The following is a 22,535-nucleotide window of genomic DNA, read 5'->3' as shown; positions in this document are numbered from 1 at the left end:
AGTTTTTCCTCAATCTCTCTCATTTGATTTTTAAAGTCTTTTTTGAGTTCTATAAATTTTTTCTGGGAAGGTAAACTATTTAACATTACTCTTTGAGTAGAAGAGGTCTGTTTTTTTTTTTTCTTCCTTCAATATCCTCTGAAGATGAACCCTAATTTTCCCTATTTCCATAATAAGTTTCTATAGTTGGGTTCTTTCTCTTTTGCCCGCTCATTTTTTTTTTTTTAAAGAAAATTTATTAGTGTAAACTCTTCTAATCCTGGGGCAGGGGAATTGTGCCTCTGGCTTCACTGCCCATCTTTCCTGTAGCCAGAACCCCCACCAAATTTACTCTCTTGCAAGTCCTAGCAGCCAGCAGCAACCATGCTTCTGCACTCACTGGGTGGTCTGGTTCCTTTGCCAGGATCCGATCCCATCTCTGCTACACAGCTGGGCCTGGTAATCCTAATCAACTGATGTTCCCTCATTCTTCCCATACTCCTGACTCTCCAAGCTGTCTGCTAGGTGAAGATTCCTGTGGTACAACCCAGCTGGCCCCAGGGCTCCCAGCTTGCTGTTTCTGAAGAGCTAGCATGAAGGTATTTATACTTTACATAAGTTAAACCTCCATACTTGGGTCTATCTTTGGGTCTCTTCAAGATCCCAGTTCTTCCCAAGTTTTATTTGTTTTTCACCAACATATGTTTACCCTGAGGTGAAATTTTGTTTTTTTTGTAGGGGAAATATAGAGAGCTTGGAATTTTCTGACCTAATCTGCCATCTTCCCCAAGAATCCTCTTCCCATTTTACCTGTTTTGAATCTATCTAATCAAAGTATTTTTTAGCTCACATAGTTCCATATTTTCCATCCAAATATGAGATTTAAATGGTTTACTAAAATTTAGATAAACTGTGTTTACAACATTCTTCTGATCAAAGAATTTAGTAATACAGCCAAAAAAAAAGAAAAAAGGAAATCTAATATGACCTATTTTTATTTTTTATGATCAGAGATTTATAAACCTTCACTTTGTATACTTGTATATTCTATAATTTAACCAGTTAAGCCAACTGGTATATGAGTCTACACACATACTCTCTTCCTTTTTTTCAGAAATCAGGACATTTGACAATCTTCAATTCTTCATTCTCTTTTTAATTTTCCCTAGTCTTTTAAAAACTAATGACAATAGGTCCATTAGTGTACCTACCAGTTGTTTCTGTTCTTGATGATGGCATTAATTTGGACTAAATGACTTGAAGTTATTGATGTAAACTAGAAACAGCAAGGTGATTTCTTAACTATGGTATCCCAATTAGCATTCTTTTGTCTTGTTCTTTCAGTTCAAAAAAAATCATTCTTCTTGTCAGATAAAACAGAAACAAAATAAGACTTCCACTTTTCTCCTTGTTCTGTTATTTAATTCAAGCAGGAATTATTTAATCCTTTCTTGGATCTTCCTTTTGCTCCAATATAACTACAACAAAACAAAAACAAATTTTTTTGTTGTTAGCTTTCCTTGCCAGCCTCAATTCATTGTGAACTTTAGCAATCTTGATGCTTTCCTTAGATAATTGTGCTATACTTTTGTTACTTGTTCTTAGATCTCTCTTTGTCCATGTTTTTAAAATCTAAGTTAGATTAGCTCTGCATCCACATCACGCTTTCTAGTTAATTGCCTTCTTTCCCACTCTTCAGAATTGTTTTTCTTTGTGCCTTCAACATTTCCTTTTCAAGGTTATTATCCCTTTTGGTTGACTCTAAGGTGGTTCAAAAGAACTAGCACCCAATCCCCAAAGAATAAGGGAACAGCTTCTTAACTGAGCTAGCAACTAAGTGGTGCAGTGAATAGAACACTGGGCCTGAAGTCAGGAAGACTCATATTTATGAGTTCAAATCAATCTGGGTATGCTAGCTGTGTGACCCTAGGCAAGCCACAAGCCCTGTTTGCCTCAGTTTTCTCATCTGTAAATTGAACTGGAGATGGCAAATAACTGCAGCATCTTAACCAAGAAAATCCCAAGTGAAATCGCAAAAATCGGATACAACTGAAAAATAACTCAACCACCACCATTAGCAGACGCTACTTAGGGCAAGAAGTTTGATATCATCTTTTCCCTCTTTCCCACCTTGGATCCCCAGGAGAGGGATGCTGTAGTTGGTGGTCCGGGAACACTAAAGGGTGATATAGGGCAAGTTTGTAACAACCTGGCACTGATACACAAGAGCACAGTGACTGTTCAGCTACTTTAAAACAGACATATCCTGTGTACAGTTCTTCACACATACTGGGGACTCCAAAATCTTGATTGGACTTACTGAATTTAGTTATCGTGGAAATCACAAAGGGTACAATGCTTCTACAGAGTAAAGAGTATAATATTTAGTCAAGTGTTTTCTTTCGGAAAAATATCTTGTATTTTGCTTAAGTTTCTTACTAGAAATCTCAATCCATTATTGATTTATGACTTGTCTGATTTTTCAGTTCATCCCCATTTATTTCTCAAATCTTTGTGTTAGTGTTGCAGAAGTATGTTTGATAGTCCATGACTACAAAAACATGGCATTGTGTATGGCATGGAATCAGAAATTATGGATTTAAATTCCACTTTTTTCTAGTTACTACCTGTGTAAAGTTGGACAAATCCCTTATTTTGGGGGGCTCAGTATCCTCATCTGCAAAGTGAGAGGGTTTAGCTTCATAACTTCTAGTGTATTTTCCCCTTTCTATATCTGTGATATTATGATTGTGTACAGTATTATTTTCTGTTTGGAAGAAGGGAGGGAAAAGGAAATGACTAACAAGTCTGATATAAAATAGCCTTAAAATCAAACTAATTCTCAAATATAGAATCCTGTTAAAATATTTTTGAAATGTATTTTTATTTCTAAAAATATATTCAAGTGACTCTCTTATCAATGTGACTTTGAGCAAGTCAAAATCTTTCTGAGACTATCAGTTAAAGAACACTTGCTGATATATATTGGCAAGGAGAGGTTCCTTACTAGGAATTCCTTAACACAATAAAATCATATATGAGGACAAAAAAAGTCAGTATCAATTTTAAACATTTATTTCAAATTAATCAAGGGCAAACTTTTACCATTTTGGAAAAATTAAAAAGTCCAAATCAATATATTTTATTATATAATATTGGTAGCTCAAATTATCTGAAAATGTTCCTTTTAAAGAATATTTTTAGAGTAGAATCAAATTTTATTATTTTCTCATATTTCACAGTAATAAAAAAATCCATACAATTGTTAATTATCTGAATTTTTAAAGATTCATTTATATTTTCTAAAAGAATCAATGTCTAGTTAATACTTCTCTGGATACCTAAACATTAATAAGCATACAAATTACACAAAAATTATTATATTTGAATTTCTAAAGCTCATTATATATGACAGGCTGAATTTAATTATGAAAATTTATTTAACAAGTATAAAATTATACCAATTTGCATACAAGAACAAGTCATATACAACTTTGAAAGAAGCAAGATTCTCTACTTTGCAGTTTGTTCTGCGGTTAACTTGGTCCTAGTCAAGAAGATCCAAGCAAAAGGAAATGCTTGTTTTATATAATATCACCAAGTACAGACTCACTTCACCTTAGCCATGGCCTTGAATAGGCTATACATAAGGAACATTGTGTAGCAGTTCACCAGCAAAAAAAATTTTAAGTTTCCCTCATTAAATTATGATGGATCTTTTTTTAGGTTACATTCTATATGAATGATATTATTTCCAAAGAATGAAAAACTGGAGTGATCCTAAAATATGATTTTAATTTATGTACCCTATTGAATAAACTTTTATTATTTCTTTCATAAAAATGCTTTAAAAACTTTTTTTGGAGTAATAAGTTTTAAATTTAGGAGCCTTTTCACATTTGGAAAATAGACAGTCTTTGTCCACTGAAATATTTGATTTTACTCATGAAGTTTTAAGTTTGATGTGTTAATTTTTAAGAGAATGCCAAAAAATTTTGTAAATCAGGGATAGCAATGAGTTATTTTTAAAAAATACCTTTAAGTCAAAGTACTTAATTTTTTTCATATTCCATTTCATGACTGAAAGGATAAAAGCAAGTTAAAGTGAACCAACAACACACAGAAAGCTTCTGAAAGTAGGCCAGTCCAGAGCAAAAGGAGAAAAAATATGAAATTATATTCTGAAATTATTTTAATTGGAAATTGTATAAAAGGTTGCATTCCTTTGTTATTTCAAAGATAAACTTTTTGGGGGAGAAAATTTAATGTAAATTCTAAGGATATGCAATTGGACTATAGAACAGTTATTAAGTAAACAAATTTTACAAAAGGGAATAGTCTTTTTGATGGTACTTAAAATTTTTTGTAATCAGATCCCCTATTTAGCTCCTATAGTTTTCCTTTCCTTGCTCTGATAGGTTTATGATTCTCTTTTACTCACCATAATGTACATGTGTATGTTTATCTTTTAGAATTGCTCATAGTTTTGAGGGTAATTAATAGACACAAAATCTACTTTATTACATTTGAATTCAAAATAAAAATTACATACCTGAAATTGATAAATATATGAAATAAATTATACAAAAATAATAATGCAAATTTTTATTTAATATTCCAAAATTGCAGCTGTGTCATGCAACTATACCCATCAGTTCTGAAATGTTTTTGAAATGTTCTCTTCAGGTATTTTTTTTAAGCTCATGCTTTCAAGATTTATTCCTTGATCACCTCCTTGATTTGATTCACTTTTGTCTGGTGAAGGAGGTTTGTATAATAGTAGTGCAAAAACATTGAAGGAGATAGTGATTATTTTACAAATGATACCTGAATTTAAAAAACAAGAAGAAATGCAATGATCAGTTTAAGTTTCTAAGTATAGTAAAAAATATTCCTATAAATGGTTTTTATGATTTGATCCCATTTAAGTAATAAAATAAATAACAAAATAAGGTGTACATAGTTTAATAGTAAAGATTTATGTTCCTCTGTACCTACTGAATTTATCTTAAAGAAAATGATACACATTTATGTAAAAAATACACAGCTCCTACATTGCTTAGAGAGTTCAACACAAAATAAGAAGTGGTGCTATTTCCTAAAATATTAATTATAAATTCTGAGGAAAATTATTTACAATTTTAAAACATTAAACAAGATTTATTTAACTCAATTCACAAAGCTTTACTCTTTCAGAAATGGACTTAAGGTTTTGAAATAATATAGTTCTTCATATTCAAAAAAATTGGAAATAATAGTTTTTTTTCCTGTTTTTAATCTCTTTTTTTAAAATTTTATTTATTTTATTTTATTATAGTAACTTTTTATTGACAGAATCCATGCCAGGGTAATTTTTTTTTTTACAACATTATCCCTTGCACTCACTTCTGTTCCGATTTTTCCCTCCCACCCTCCACCCCCTCCCCTAGATGGCAAGCAGTCCTATATATGTTGAATATGTCCTAGTATATCCTATATACAATGTATGTGTGCAGATCCAAACAGTTTTCTTGTTGCACAGGGAGAATTGGATTCAGAAGGTAGAAATAACCCGGGAAGAAAAACAAAAATGCAAACAGTTTACATTCAGGAAATAAGAATAGTTGACATTTATTTTCTTCCTTTTTTTTCTCCTGAGGCAATTGTTCAGACAACACTTATACATTAGGATCATTACTTGACAAACCTTTGGTAAAATGATATGAATATCTTTCAGAAGAAATGTAAATGATCAACAACTATATAAATTCTAAATCATCCTGAAATATCATCACAATGGAGGGCAAACAAGTGAGGATTACAGCTCGAATTACTACCCAGCAAAACTTGATTCTTCGGGGGAAAAATGTACATTCAATAAAATAGAGTTCTTTCAAGCATTCCTAGATAATAATAATAAAAAAAAGACTTTCAAATGCAAGATTCAAAAAAAGTATAAAAAGGTAAATAGGAAGGAGAAATCCTTTGCATTCTGCCTGCAATATTTTCTTTTTGACCTGAGAATTTTCATTTTGGATTCTCTTTTCTGTTTTTTTTATTGGTTCTGTTGTTCTAAAATTTGTTTTAAGGCATGATTTAAAGGTACTTAGAGGAGTGTGGGGGAGAGCTCAGTTGAATCTCTGCCTTTTTTTCATCCATCTTGGCTCCATTCCCTCTCCATTAAAATCTTGCAATAATCCTAGAAATAGGTACTATTATCCTCACATTACAGATGATAAAACTAAAGTTGAAACTGGTTAAACCACTTGCCCCAAGGTCACACAACTAGTGAGTGGCAGAATCTGAGCTCTTGATTTCAAATCCAACATTCTATCCACTGTGCTACAAAAGTGCCGAATGATACACATTTGCTTATAATTATATTTACTGTTACTTAAATCTATGTCGGTAGAGAAGGTGATGAGTATGTGATTATCACATGATTCTTAAACGGGGAGGCATGAAGTAGAATTATAAATCTTGATATTTTGATTCTTTTAAATAAATTTTAAAACTTTAAAAAAATAATTTTCTCAAAACCAGTCATGGTATTTATTGAACTTACAAACTTCAAGATAGAGCTGCTTCCATTCACTAACACACATACACACACACACATACACACACACACACAAAACCCCATGAAGTTCAACTGGAATAAATATTTTGTCTTTCAGCAGGGAATATGATAATAATCCATAAATGTTGAAAGTTTTGAGGAGTTGTAATGCTTTTTTGTAGAATGTAGTTCTTGAAATTTCAGCAGAAAACTTTTTTTCTCCCCCTGAGGCAATTGGATTAAGTGACTTGCCCAGGGTCACACAGCTAGAAAGTGTCTGAGACCACATTTGAACTCAGGTTCTCCTGACTTTAGGGCTGGTACTCTATCTACTGCTCTACCTAGCTGCCCCAGTAGAATACTTCTTTTAAAAACTCCCATAGCACATATATTGTTATCTCCCCCGAAGTCATATTGAGAAATATAGTAGAAATAAAAAGCTTTCAAAGATCATGAAAAAGTGCATGAAATTAAATGGTAACCAAAAAAAGAGAGGACTCTGTCTTTTAAACTCTTTTGAGGCTGACTAAAAGTTTCTATGGTGTGTGTGTGTGTGTGTCTGATCACTCACACCTGTGCATGTGCATGTGATTAATGACTTTTTTCTCCACTTGTATTGTTTGATTGTATTTTCTTGAAATGTCAAAAAAGTCAAGTCTTTTTCATGTCAGCTGCTACCATCTGCTTTAGAAATACATTTTTAAAATATAAAAGTAATTTGTTGAATATTCAAACTTAATTAAGGCATTGTAATATGGCAATTTTATTGTAATTTTTACATTCTCGTTTATGACTGCTTGATGAAACTTAAGACACAGAGTCCTATCCAAACTTGGTACTAATTAAGTAATTTATTGGATAATACAATACAAAACAAAATGCTTTAAAATTATTCCTTTTTTAAAAATTGTCTATTTGAAAAGCCTATTCTATTCAATCTATTACTTACACAATAAAAGCTACCTATACTTATTTGACATAATTGGTTCCTTTCATATAACACAAATCTTTATTCCACAAACACATTATTAAATAGAAAATACCTAATATAACTATTTCTACTTTTTTCTAATACATTTCTAATATTTTCCATTTTTTCTAACAGTCTGCTGATAATATAGAAATTTTTTACACACAACCCTAACAGTCTAACTCTTAAGGGAGGAAACACCAAAAGCTCTTTCCCTCACAGGAGCTCATAACTATTTGTTTTACTATTTAAAATCTACATTTTTGATCAATTGTGAGCATTGAGACAAAATTCATTATTTCTAAAGAATCACAATGAATTCATAATGCAAATCATCTATTTAGCAGCAGCATTCAAAGACATCTCCAGGATTAAATATTAGATAATCTTGGCATCTTCTCCACTGTATTACTGAAAACTCTCAATGTTACAAAGAATGTTGTTGTCTTACTCACAAAGTTTGTTGTCACACTTTTCTTCCAAAAATGACTACTATTGCCAATTCTGTGAATATGATTTTTATGATCGATTATATTTTATAACCAAAGACATTTAATACAGATCAATCTCATAAGCCAACAAGTCTGTAGTAATCAGAATCCAGACTGACTCTTATCTCACAGTGTCTCACTCTAGATTGATATGTCACCACGTAGAGCAGAAACTGTAAAATCTCTGACAATTTATTTTTTCAATCTACATTTTAAACAAATGACTATGTGATAACCTATGTATGATACAAGTAATAAAGAATATCTAGCTTCCATTTTTCTCTTTCAACATTAATATAGAATTATTTGATTCCCTGGAATCCTATTCTTTGCCCACATTGTGACCTACAGTCCCCTTACCCCTCAACTCTCTCTCAGACCATCTCTCCTATACTAGCCATTTTTTTCTTTTTCTCCTCTTGCTTCTTTGCTGACATTTTCCTCTCTTGAATCCCTCATCATTTTGGTGATTATTTCCTGACAAGCCTTAGATTTGGATTGCTTCCGCCATTGTTTTTGTTTCCCAACTTGTGCTGTGAATAAAGATGGGAGAAACTCACATCAACTGGATATTCATTACTACTAGACAATCTTTCTATATCTGCCTTATCAGTTCATTATTCCACTCTCCTCAGAGGTTCTTCTGTACCTTTTTATCTTTCCTCAAACATTCATGGCTCCCTGTCCCTCCCCTTCCTCTTAGCTGAAAACTCTATCTCATATTTTACAGAAAAAATTGAGTTCTTTCACTGTGAATTCCTTTTCTCCCCACTGTTCCGTCTCCAGTCACTTAAATAAATACCTTCTGCCACTATTTTCTCTCTTCACCCATCTCACAGGATAAGGAGGCTTTTCTCCTTTTTGAGGCTAACCACTCTGCTTGCTCAAGTGACCCTATTTCATCCCTTTTTCCTCTAACAAATTACCCTTTACCACTATCACTGCCACTGTACTATGTATTTTCTTTTTTTTTAATTTAAGCTTTTTATTTTCAAACATATGCAAAGATATTTTGTCACCATTGACCTTGCAAGACTTTGTGTTCCAATTTCATCCCCTCCCCGAGATGGCAAGTAATCTAATATGTGTTAAACATGGTAAAAATATATATTAAATCCAATAACATGCATACATTTTTATACAATTATCATGCTGCACACACAAAAAAATAAGATCAAAAAGGAAAAAATGAGAAAGAAAATAAAATTCAAGGAAACAACAAAAGAAGTGAGAATGCTATGTTGTGATCCATATTCAGTTCCTACATTCTTATCTCTGGGTACAGATGGCTTTCTTCATCACAAGGTCATTGGAACTTGTTTGAATTATCTCACTGAAGAGAGTCACATCCATCAGAAATGATCATCATATAATCTTCTTGTTTAAGTGTACAATGATCTCTTGGTTCTGCTCATTTCACTTAAGCATCAGTTCACGTAAGTCTCTCCAGATCTCTCTGAAATCCTCCTCCTTATCGTTTCTTACAAAACAATGATATTCCATAACATTCATATACCATAACTTATTCAGCCATTCTTCCACTGATAACCATCTACTCAGTTTCCAGTTTCTTGCCATTACAAAAAGCTATTGCAAACATTTTTTTGTACATTTGGGTCCTTTCCCTCCTTTAAGATCTCTTTGGGATGCAAGCCCATCTGCTATATATTTTCATAGACAGTATTCATAGTCTCTCCCTCTCTACTGAATCATTCCCTAATGACTACAAACATGCCTATGTCCCCCACATCCTGAAAAACTACTTACACGAACCCTCCATTGTGCTATTAGATTCTACGTTTCTTGAGGGCAGGAACAGCCTTTAGCCTATACATAGTAGGCATTTAATAACTGCTTATTGACTAATTGATTCCATATCTCTTCTGCCCTTTGCAGCAAAATGCCTTGAAAGGCAATCTAGAATAGGCGCCTCTCCATTCTCCCCTCTTCTGTTCTTATACCACTGAAACTATTTCCTCTAAAGTTACCAGTGATTTCTTAGCTGCCAAATCCAGTAGCTTTTTCTCAGACCTCATTCTTGACTTTTCTATAGCCTTTGACACTGTTGATCACCTTCTCTAGGAACACCTTTCTATCTTAGTTTTCTTCCCATTTGAGCGGCTCTTTCTCCTTCTCCTTATCCCAATTATGTCCTCTAACCCTAAGTGTCCCTCAGGCTTCTGTCCTGGACACTCTTTTCCCTCTATATTGCCTCACTTGGTCAATTACCAGCTCCTATTGATTTAATTATCTTTATGCTGATAATTCAAATCTTCCTCTCTTGCCCCGATCTCTTTGCTTACCTTGAATCTTGCATCTCCAACTGTCAGACATCTCAAACTGAATGTCTGCTAGACAGCTTAAACTAATAGAACTCCAAACAGATTTTTATCTTTCCCCCAATCCCTCTTCATTCCTGTCTACCCTATTAAAGCATTATCCCAGATTCCCAGGCTTGCAATCAAGGATTCATTCTCAACTCTTCACCACCTCTTTCACTTCAATATATATAACTTGTTGTCAAGGTCTATCAATTTCCCCTTTGTATTATCTCCCCATATAACACTTCCATTCAGGACCTCAGCATCTCACACTTAATTCTATTGCAATAGCAAACTGATGGATCTTCCTATCTCAAGTTTCTCCCCTAATTCTAATTCATCCTTCATTCAGCCACCAAAGTGATTTTCCTAAATCACAAGTCTGACCATACAATCCTCACATTTCTCCCTTACCTCCTGACCTTCTCCCACCCAATAAAAATAGGTGGATCACAACTGCCTTTTAGACCATATGCAAATGTAAATGCAAATGCAAAGCTCTCTGTATGGTTAGCCTCCTCTTACATTTCTAGTTTTTCCTATACTACATTTGATCCTGTGACTCTAAATTTCTGGCTATTCCATCTAGCAGTCCCACATGCCTAAAACTGTCTTCAACTGTACTTACTGACTTCTCTGGCTTCCTTTAAGTATCAACTTATACAGGAAGTCTTTCCCAACTCCTTAATTCTAGTGTCTTTACTCTGTTAATTATTTCTTATATATGCAGTTTGTTTGAATAGTTTTATTTGCATGCTGTTTCTTCCATTTGAGCTCCTCAAGGGCAGCATCTCTCTTTTGCTTCTTTTTGTATCCCCAATGCTTAGCTCATAATAGTAACTTAATTTTTAATGATTGAAATTTTGTAGATCTTTATCATATTTTTTCTTGTTACCTTTAATAAATTGTTCCATTTTTTAAAAAATCCTGATTCTGTCATTTCTTTTTTATCTAGGCTTACTAGCTTCATGTCACCTGTAAATTCCACTTATGTTATCATCTAAGTAAAAATATATAAAAATTAAGGTAAAATAAAACAAAAAGCATTTGATGAAAAAAAAAAAAGCATTTGACCAATAAAGACCTGTAGCACTCCACTAGATATTTTATCAATAGTGATCCATTTATTAATCAATAGTTTCTAGATTTGATTATGGTATGAACTCATTTATCATTCAGCCTATCTTTTTCAGTCTTGCTAACAAAGGCTTGTGGGAGCCTTTATCAAAATATGTCCATGATATTCAATCGATAATATAAAAAAAAATGGAAATCAAACTAATCTGGATTTTTTCTTGTTCTTCATGGTTATAATTAATAATTGCAACTAATTTTACTCTCACTGAAAAAAAAAAAAAACACCCAGAGAAGATTACAGTCCCCTTTCATAAGTACTCTTATATGCTTAAACCATTCTTCATTCTATCTGGTCACCCACCTATGAACTCATTTGAATTTATCAAAAGGCTCCTTTGAAGCATGGAATACAGGACTGAACAAAATGCTTCAAAGATGTTATTATCTGCACAGATTACAGTATAATTATTATTCCTATTAAATTAAATACTAAGTGTCCATCAATGCAAGATATTATTTTTATTCAAAATTAAAGTCCACTATTATCTCATATTAACAACATTAAATCTTCACATGGACCGCTCTTAAACCATACCTTCTATAGTGCCTTGATTTCTATTCTATACTTGATTTAAACAAAATATCTATGTGTAAGGCTTTACATTTTAAAGTATTTAATGATATTGTGAAACTGAGCTCACTATTTTATTCCTGCAGAGATGTCTTTGGATCCTGATTCTGTCATCTATTATATCCATTATCTTTTTCAGCTTGAAAAATTTGACAAATATTTTCCTAAAGATCCATTCAAGCTACTAATAACCAGGTAGGTCAACGACAGAGCCCAGAGACCATCCCTGGAGACTATTCCCTTGTCAAAAATAACCTTATTAGGAAGCTTGTGTTGGTAGTACAATTGGATAGCAATAGCAATTATTAGAGTTCTTTGGTATGAAGGGAGGAAGTAAATCATTTTAATATGCATTATAATGATCACAAAGATGATAATGTGATAGGAAATGGTAATGAAATTATATTAACCTAAATTATTATTATTATTATTATGGGTATTGCTTAAGTACTGAAAGCTCTTTCCCATTCAGGCACACAAGACCTATATATATTCTTCTGAAGCTATGGTCACCAAAATTCCTGGGTCACAGAGGGAAACTTAGAAAGTTTAAAATAACTCTATATCATAGCATAGCATGTAGCACATATGCAGGATATTGTGCTAGCAATACCAACTAGGACATGAAATTTTGATAGTATATCTTTCTTGGATGACAGTGACTTAATATATGTAAAATAGAACGTAGACATTAGATTTCAAGAAATTACAAACTAAAACTATCCTGATATTTTAGAACCAGAATGAAAGTGAAAATTGAAAGAACCTACAAGTTATATCCTAAAAGACATTAAAAAATGAAAATACCCAACAATATTATATAGCTAAAATGCAGTGTTTTCAGGTCAAGGAGAAAACATTGCATCCAGTCAGAAAAAATAATAAAAATATCATGGAATCCCAAATAGGAACACAAAAGAATTAGCAGCTACCAGGATTTTAGCACTTGAAATATGATACATTAGATGGCAAAGGAACTAAGACAAAAACCTAGAATAACACACCAAGGAAAAGTGAGTATAATCATACAAGGAAAAAAATGGATATTTAATGAAAAAGAGGACTTTGAAGTATTCCTGATGAAAAAACCAGAGCTGAATAAAAATATGATTTCCAAACATAAGATACAAAAGAAATATAAAAAAGGTAAACATGAATGAGAAATCATAAAGGACTCAAATTAGTTTAAACTGTTTGCATTCCTATAGAGGAAGATGATACATATAATTCCAAGAACTTTATCATTATAGGAAAGTTAGGAGGAGTTTAACTTAAAGAGCATGGGCTTGAATCTATTATGCTGGGACATTGACAAAAGAAAAATAGAAAAATAGGGGAGAAAATGTGTACTTGGAGAAGGGCGAAGGGAAATGAATGGGGAAAATATCTCACAGAAAATAAGTACTTAAGGAACGTATGGGGAAGCTGGTAACAACTGAACTTCAGTCTCATCTAACCTGGGTCAAGGAGGGAAGAATACACACACACACACACACACACACACACACATACATATACATGTATATACACATATGCATAAGCACATACACCCACAGACAGTGTGAGGTACAAAAATTCATCTTATCCAACAAGGAAATTACAAGAGAAAGGGGCTAAGAGAAAATGGGGGAGAAGAGGAATAAGAGAGAGTAAGCAGAAGCAAAACAGACTCCTGAAGAGAGGGCAAGGATTAAAAAAAAAAAAAAAAAAAAAAAAAAAAAAAAAAAGACAAATGTAAGAGAATAGGATGGAGGGGAAACACAGAGTTTGCAATTATAACTCTTAATGTGAATGGGATGAATTCACCCATGGATGGAAGAGAATGGCAAAATGGATTAGTATATTATGTGGGGGGGAGAGAAAGAAGAGTGTCTTTCTGCAGTTCTGTATCTACATTTGTTGATTTTATGCCACAATCTGAAAATAAAAATGCCAATCTCAGAAATCTTCTTAACCAAATCTGTCTTTCTCTTTTGAAGCAGCAATGACAAAAGTAGTAGTTATGCTCATAAGAGCTTCTTCTTCCTTTTGACTCCATAAACCTTTCTAAAATTTGCTAATATCTTCTAAAAGTATCATTAGCTCCAGATGAATCCTCCAAAGTAGGCAGTGCTTCATCAGTTTTGATAGGTCTTAGGAATTTTTTCATCAAATTCCAGATATAGGCTATTAAAAGATAGTAGACCTTTCTATCATTAATATTAGGTTGATATGTGTGTCAATATTTCTTAAGAATTCTTTCCTCTTATATTCCTTTTAAGTTTTTTATTCATTTTGAACATAAACGCAAAAAAGAAAAAAAGCATTTCCATGTGCATAGCACAACATAAAAAGAAGATTCAATATGAAACCATGAATTTCCATTTCATAGTTTACTTTTTTTTGGAAAAATTATGTCATGAATACCATACATCATTTTCAAAATTACCCTGCTTTTCATGCTTTCTTCCGAGTTGTTTTTTCTGTCCTGTGAACTTTTAAGTTTTTTTGTCCTTTCTTCTTCACCTTGCACTAGAGAAAGCCATCAGTTGACAAAGATATATTTATATATGTAAAAGCATACTATATATACTTCCATCTATCAGCTATTTCTCTGAAAGTGGACAACATCACCCTTCATAGGTCCCTCATAGTTGATCTGAATATTTATAATATTCAAAATAACTTAGTCATTCACAGTTGTTCTTTGAACACTATTAGTGATACTGTACAAAATGTTCTGCTGGTTCTACTCATTTCACTCTTCATTATTTCATTCCAGTCTTTTCACATTCTTCCAAAATCAGCTAGCTTATAATTCTTATAGTTATAATCAATCACAACCACCATACTACAACTTATTCAGCCATTCCTCAACTGATGGACATCTTCTTAATTTGTGGTTCCCTGCCACTACAAAGGAAGTTGCTATAAATATTCTAGAGTATATATGTTCTCCTTCTTCCCTGATCACCTTGGGAAACATACTTAAGGACACATAATTTGACAACTCCTTGGGCACAATTTTGAAATTGTGGCTGGATCAGCCCATATTTCCATTGGCTTTATTAAAAAAAAACACAAAAAACAAAAAAACAAAAAACCCTTTTTAATTTGGTATAATTAAAACCATCCAATTCACACCTCACAATGCTATTTCTTGCCCATTCAAAAATCTTCTCCTATCCATAGCCCACTTGTTTTGCTGTCTTACCTTTCTATTTCTTAATAAGTAGCAGATAGTTTTTTATAATATTGTCTTATAATAAAGTTTAAGATCTAGTACTGCAAAACTTCCTTTCTTTACATTTTTTCATTAAACATTTTGATACTGAACTTTTGCTCTTCGAATTTTGCTATTGTTTTTCCTATTTCACTAAAACAACTTTTTTTTGATAATTTTTTTTACCTTTGTTGTATGATTTCTCAACTTTATACTACTACCAGTGGATCCACCTTAACATACCTTGGAACACAAATTGATACTTTCTTCTCCAATTTGCTGGAGAAGTAGACATTTCCTCTTTTGAAGCAATAACTTACTTGTAATGGGCTGAAAACTCTGAGCAGATGCACTGACGTCAGAGCACTTAAGGCCAATTACCAATTGGACAATACTCTATTAGTATATGCTTGGAGAAAAAATGGCCCTGCCCACAACGCTGTGCAAGCTTGATCTGTTGTATAGGAGATTGGGTAGAGTAAGACGAGCGAGGGGGTGGAGTGAGAAAGCCAGAGTCACTCCTGGCAGATTTGTGTCGAGATTCTACTCACTTCCTCAGCACCATTCCGTTCACATCCACAAAGAATAAAGATCAAGGACTTTTGCTGATCCTGATTCTAAAGTATCCAGGGTGCTAACACGGTCTTCCCACTTATTACCCAATATTTTTAGTATTCAGTGGTCTTATTATTTTGCTTCTCTTTCACATTCTTATATCCCCCAACTTCCTAGTGCTATTTTGTTTGTTGTTTATTTTTTTAACAACATAAGTCATTTGAGTGTATACTATCAAATCAAACATCATTACTTCTAAATTGCAACAAAGAAAAAAAGTTAGCAAAACTAAAATAGTGATTACATCTACCAATGTATGCAACATTTAATATTCACAGACCCCCTATCTTGCCACTGAAAAAAAAGTGAGAGGCATTTCATCATATGTTCTTCAGGAGCAAATATTTGGCACAAAATCTTGGTGTTTTAAGTTATCTGTGTTTATGATATTTGGATTTAATCAGAGTAGCTCTCTGTTTTCAATGATTTTGGAAATTTTTCTTATATTTTGCAGAATGATTTTATTTTATTTTTTATCATAAAATTTTTTTGAGTTCCAATTTACCTGAAGAGGACTGAAACTCTGAAAAGGTGTGCTTGAATCAGACAACCAAGCACTTGAGGCTAATTACCTATTCGATGTGAGATATTGGCTCTATGTACATATGTAGATGAGATGGTCATGTGATAACTCTCCTCACTGTTGGTGCTTGCTGAATGTTTGGGGATGAGATAATCGTAGGCAAGGATTGGAGGGCTGGGGGAGAGAAGTCAGAGTCACTTGACTGCAGGATGAGGAGGGAAGCTGGAGACTCTGGACTCCAGAATCCAGGATACATCTTTGGCAAGCCATGTGGTAGCTTGCCTGCCTCCTTCACTTCTCCCCATAAAGACCATGGACTTTGATTAATCCTGACTCTGACTGATCCTGAGGCCCTCCAGGGAGCTAGTGTGGACACTGCATTTACCTTCTTCCATCTAGTCCCTCCTCCATCCATTAGAAAGGTAAGCAAAATGATACCCTTTATACATGTGAAGTCATGCAAAATATATTTCCTTATTATCAATGTTGCCTCCCCCTCCCAAAAAGCAAGAAAAACAAATAGAAAAAAAATCCTTCAATCTGCACTAAGTTTGTCAGTTCTCTCTCTGGAGGTAAAGAGCATTTTAAATCATAAATACTTTGGGATTTTTATGGACCATTATATTAATCTGAGTCTTTCATAGTTAATTATCTTTACAATATTGCTATTTTACTGTGTAAATTGTTCTCTGGGTTTGATTCACTTCACATTGCTTCAGTTTATATAAATAAAACATATCCTGAGTTTTTCTGAAATCATTACCCTTATCATTTTTTATAGCACAATCATTTCCCATCACAATCTTATACCACAACTCTTAAGTCATTTCCTGATAGTCATTCCCTCAATTTCCAATTCTTTGCCAACCACAAAAAGAGCTACTATAAATAGTTCATAATATGTAAGTTCTTTTCCTTTTTCTTTGATCTTTTTGGGAAAGCAAAGTGGTACTGCTGAATCAAAGGGTATATACATTTTTATAGTTTTTTTGGCATGATTCCAAAATATTATCCAAAATAGTTCACAACTCTACCAACAAGGTAGCAGTATACCATTTTTTCACATTCTCTCCAATAACTGTCATTTTTCCTTTCTATTATGTTAAACAGCCTCCTTTTTCATGAGAAATGGTACACCAGAGTTGTTTTAATTTGCTTTTCTCTATTCAGTAATGATTTAGAGCATTTTTTATATATAACTCTGAGTTCTCCTGGAAACTGCTTTCACCTCCCTTTTACCCTTTATCAATTGTAGAATGGCTCTCTCTCTTTTTCCCCATCTCTCTGTGTCTCTGTTTCTCCTTCTCTCCCTCTCTCTCTTTCCCTTCTTCTTTCTCATCCTCTCCCTCTCTTCCCTCTTTCCTATATATTTGAGAAGTGAGACCTTTGTCAGAAAAAAAATTGTGTAAATTTCCCCCCAGTTTCCTGATTTCCTTCTAATTATAGTTACTTCAGTTTTGTTTGTGCAAACCCTTTTTAATTTCTTGTAATTAAATTAGCCATTTTATCCCCCATGATCTTCTTAACCTTTTGTTTGGTCATAATTTTTTTATAGCCTTTTATTTACAGATTATATGTATGGGTAACTTTACAGCATTGAGAATTGCCAAACCTCTTGTTCCGATTTTTCCCCTCCTTCCTCCCACCCCCTCCCCCAGATGGCAGGATGACCAGTAGATGTTAATATATTAAAATATAAATTAGATACACAATAGTATACATGGTCATAATTTTTTATGTCTGGTTTCTGTCAGATTATTTTGAAGTTTTTCTAGCACTTTTTGTAGAATAGTGAGTTGATGTCCCAAAGGCTTTAGGTTTATCGAAAACTAGATTACCATGGCCATTTACTTCTGAATATCATACACCTAAATCCATTCCACTAATCAACTAAACGTTCTATTTCTTATTCGGTGCCATGTTGTGTATTTGTGTTTTAATAATTACTGCTTTGTAGTATGGTTTGGAACTGCTAGGCCAAGTTTTCTTCACCTTTTCTCCCATTGATTCCCTTGATATTCTTGATTTTTTGTTCTCCCAGCTGAATTCTTCATTGTTTCTTTTTAGTTTTATAAAATAATTCTTTGGTAGTCTGATTGAAATGGCTCTGAATAATAAGTGGATGTAGGTATGATTGTCATTTTATTTTGAGTCAGCCTATATATCAGCAATGAACATTTCTCTGTTTTAATATTTATCTGTATGAAAAGTATTTTGTAATTGTGTTCATTTAGTTCCTGTGTGTCTTGGTTATAGTGTGATTTTAGGTTAATTTTAGATTGCTAGGGAATCTAAAATTATTAAATTATCTCTGGGCATCCTGGGTATCCATAGTCACTTTGGGTTGGTAGAATTCATATTTTTTACTTATTATCTTTAATTTGTCTTATTTTAAAATTATCTTTATTTTCTCATTTGAATGGAAATTTGGATGCATTTTCTTCCATTTATGTATACATTCAAGGTCTTTTACAGTATTTTTGTGATTTTGGAGAAATTTTGCAATGTCCTATGAATATGCAATGGCCTATTCAGTTTTATTTTATTAAATTATTTTTGAAGACTTTTTTGATTTATTGAATAATTTTTATCCTACTTTCTTCTTTTAGTAGTTATATTTCTTTTCTAAGATTAACTGTTGCAGAGCTTCTTGACAATCTTCTTTTACTTTTTAGGATCCTGAAGAATTTATTGTTCAAATTTTATTAGGAATTTGAGATTTCCTTCATTTGATGACACATAATTGTTTCATTTTGTTGTTGTATAATGTTATGAATTGCTTGAAATAACAATATATGAAATACAGGGTCTAGTGTAGCTAAATTCTATAAAACTTTTCTGCAAGTTCTACTGTGGGATACAGCAATTAGTGCAGACCATAACTAGATATCTGGCTTTCTTTTGGTCATTCTGCTAGGTCAGACAGACCTTGATTATCAAGACCTTTTTTTTTTTCTTTAGCAGAGTTTTGCTAAAACAGAGAGTGAAAGATCACAAATGAGTTCTGCTCTCTTAAATGTACCCAACAAATACCTAAAAAGAACACTAAACGTAATAATAGTTAAGATATTCAAAGAGAAACGAAAATAAGCACATTCACTAAGTACAGATTTCACAAAAAGATATCCAAAAGACTGAATGCACTGGAAAAGTTAATTCTGCCAGGAAAGATAATTTGGTAATAGGTAAACAAACTGTAAGCCTTTCAGTCTTTAGACCAGAGATGATGCAGTGGTACATAAACAAAGCCCATTGCACTGTGTATTTCCATGTCAGAAAGAGTAGAATTCACAAAGGAAGCTCAAAGAGGGATGGATGTGGTAGATGGATCGAGTACAATCCTGATTGAAATATATAAGGCACAGGGGGCAAAATAACCAGCACAAAAACGTGTGGTATTCTAGAGGGCCCTAAGAGTTGTAACACTTTGGACCCTGGGATCAAGAGAAGAAGCCCAAAATCATCATAAAGCACTAAAGGAAAAGTCGAGGCACTTTCACCCAAGAAATTTTAGAAGGCCCTGAAAATGTTGAAGATTACAGCATTCTGACCCACAATAATCCTGGAGTCCTAAAACCTGCCAGAGATATGAGTGCAAATATACTAGTGGAAGTGGACGTTAGATAAAGGAGCCTAGAAAACAGAGGTCAGGTAAAACAGGGCAATATTATCCACCCAAAAGTTGGGAAAGTGGCAGAGCCTGTCTGTTGCATATTTTTATTTGGAAATAGAGGTGACACATATGAGTAAAGAGATTATGTCATTGAACATTATGAGTTAAAAGATATCCGTGAAGTAAACATATAAAGAAAAAATAACTTCACAACAACCAAAGAAGTCTCTCTTTCTTTCTCTTTCTCATAATTGAAAATGGCTAAATGATGAGTGATTGCTTACTTTACAAGAGAAAAGAAACAATTATTCCTACACAATATTAAATGTCTTTAAGGTTCACAGTGGAGAGTTAAATAAGATAGAAAGTTAACAGCAAATTTTGATGGTACTAAGGAGGAAAAAAAAAACTAGGAAAAAAGAAAGCAATTCAACTTCAGAGAGTTGATTGTAAGGAAGGATTAAAAGGGAAAAAAGTTAAGGAAAAACTGATCAAAATCTGAACAAGAAACAGAAAGGGGAAGGACTAGTAACTGAATGCTCCAATTATAGATCACCATTGTAAATCAAATTTTCTTTCAGCACCTCTTTGTTCTGTGTAAATAGAAAAATGGGTTGGCAAGAAGGAAAATGTATAAGACAGAATACAAGAAAGAATGAGAAGGGAGGGAAGAAAATGACCAGACTGAATTATAAGTGAATTGTAATCAACATTCAAAGAACATTTAATTGTAACACAACAAAAAAACTTTGCAAAAATCTGAAAATAGGTCTTACCAAATTTCTTCTATGATACAAATATTGTCTTGTTATTAAAAGTAGGCTGAGACAAATCAGAGAAAGAAATGATCAATATTCCCATGAATATCAATATAAAAATATTAAATAAAATATTAACAAAGAGATTACAGTAATACTTAAAAATTATTATGTACTATGGCTATCTTGGATTTATGCCAAGAATATCGGGTTGGTTAAATATTACGAAAATTTCAAACTTAACAGATCATATTAAAAACGTCATATGATTATGTTAACAGATATAGAGAAAGCTTATGACAAAAACAATCTCCACCTTTTTCTATTAAACACATTAAAAAGCAAAGAAATAAGTGCATTTTTTCTTTTTATGGTATATCATATTTATCTAAAACCAAAAGACAGTATTATATAAGTGAGAAAGTCCAATAAGATGAGGAATAAAGCAAGGATGTTTCTGTCATACTCTCTTTGTTACAGCAACAGCATAAGTAAAAGAAATTATGGGAATAATCATGGTCAAGTAAAAAACAAAATCATTACTTTTCGAAGACAATATTATAGTTCATTTAAGAAGGCCAGAGAGGTAACTTAGAAATTAATTAATAGAATCAAAACTTTAATATGTTAGCAGGTTATAAAATAAATCCATGTAAATCTTTACTGTTTTTAATATTACCACCAATAGCCCAGAAGAAGAGATAGAAGAAATTCTATTAAAATAATAAAATAATTACAGAATGCACAAAATATTTTGGACACTTACCAAGATATATACAAGAACTATATAAGCAAAACTAAAAACATTCTTCATGGAAAAAAGACAGACCTAAGTAATTTGAGAGATACTAGCTGCTCAGGCTGTGCCAATATAATAAAAAAGACAATACTGTGTAAATTAACTGACTTATTCATTGCTATGCCAAATAATCTGTTTTACAGCTGTCAAAAAAGAAATAATAACAAAATTCATACTAGAGAAAAAAGGGTAAAGAATGTCAAGGGAAATAATGAAATTGAGTAATCAATCAATAAACATTTATTAAACATCTACAATGTGATAGGCATCCTCAAAAATGGAAAGAGAGGGAACCTATCACTACTAGATAACATACATATCACAAAGAAGTAATCATCAGAATTATTTGGTATTAATTAAAAATAGAAAAATTTATCAGGAAAACAAATGAGACATGCAAAATGTAAAAGTAAAATGGCAGTATAAGTATCTTAGTTATTAAAAAATATATTTCCATTGTACGTGATTGTATTGATGTTTTAATTTACAAATTTCTTGTTAACTTTTGTTGAACTGATAAAATAAGAGTTCCTGAGCCTATAGAATCAATGACAAAATCTAACTTAAATTGATTCTATCAGGATGCTACCAACACCAGGGACCCACTGCTCTAACAGATTTGCATGATTATTCTCCATACACTGCTCTCATGAATATGTTTTCTATTGCAGTTGTCCTAATGCAGCTGTTCTATGACACAGTCTCTTTCATTTAATATCTTTTCTTAGTTGAAAATCCTCTCTCTAGTCTGAAAATTATAACCTACTCAATCTGATTTCACAGATCTCTTTACTAACACTGAAGAAAAACTCTGATGCTTTAGCACAGTGTAGCGGGGATCCTCCTTAAAGTTCCAGGGCAGAAAAGAGTGCTTGTAGTCAGGTCCTAGAAGGATCTCAGAAAGCAGCTGCACAAAACCCCTGAAGCTTGGGACAGTGCGCCCTCCACTCTGGAAACAAGAGTCCAACTTTAACAAGAGTTAAAAGTCAAGTAATAGATTGGGAAAGTGAATAAACAA

The 22,535-nt window shown here is 32.7% G+C and overlaps 1 protein-coding gene across 8 annotated transcripts in view; it reads right to left on the bottom strand.

Moving 5' to 3' along the window:
- Positions 1-1,165: 1,165 nt before the first annotated feature.
- Positions 1,166-22,535, bottom strand: part of LOC100919846 (solute carrier organic anion transporter family member 4C1-like) — a 176,964-nt gene continuing 155,594 nt past the window's right edge. For 3 of the 8 annotated variants that reach the window (XM_031968937.1, XM_031968973.1, XM_031968992.1), the window contains one exon: positions 3,852-4,806. In XM_031968937.1, coding sequence (XP_031824797.1) covers positions 4,631-4,806 — 176 coding nt within the window. In that variant the 3' untranslated portion in view covers positions 3,852-4,630. Of the gene's footprint in view, positions 1,458-3,851; positions 4,807-8,338; positions 8,512-20,756; positions 20,783-22,535 lie in introns of those variants that run through there. The other 5 variants (XM_031968948.1, XM_031968956.1, XR_004234240.1 and 2 more) reach the window with 5 other exon arrangements.

Source organism: Sarcophilus harrisii, chromosome 1, assembly GCF_902635505.1.
Source record: "Sarcophilus harrisii chromosome 1, mSarHar1.11, whole genome shotgun sequence".
Lineage (NCBI taxonomy): Eukaryota > Metazoa > Chordata > Mammalia > Dasyuromorphia > Dasyuridae > Sarcophilus > Sarcophilus harrisii.
This window is presented reverse-complemented; position numbering and strand designations above follow the sequence as displayed.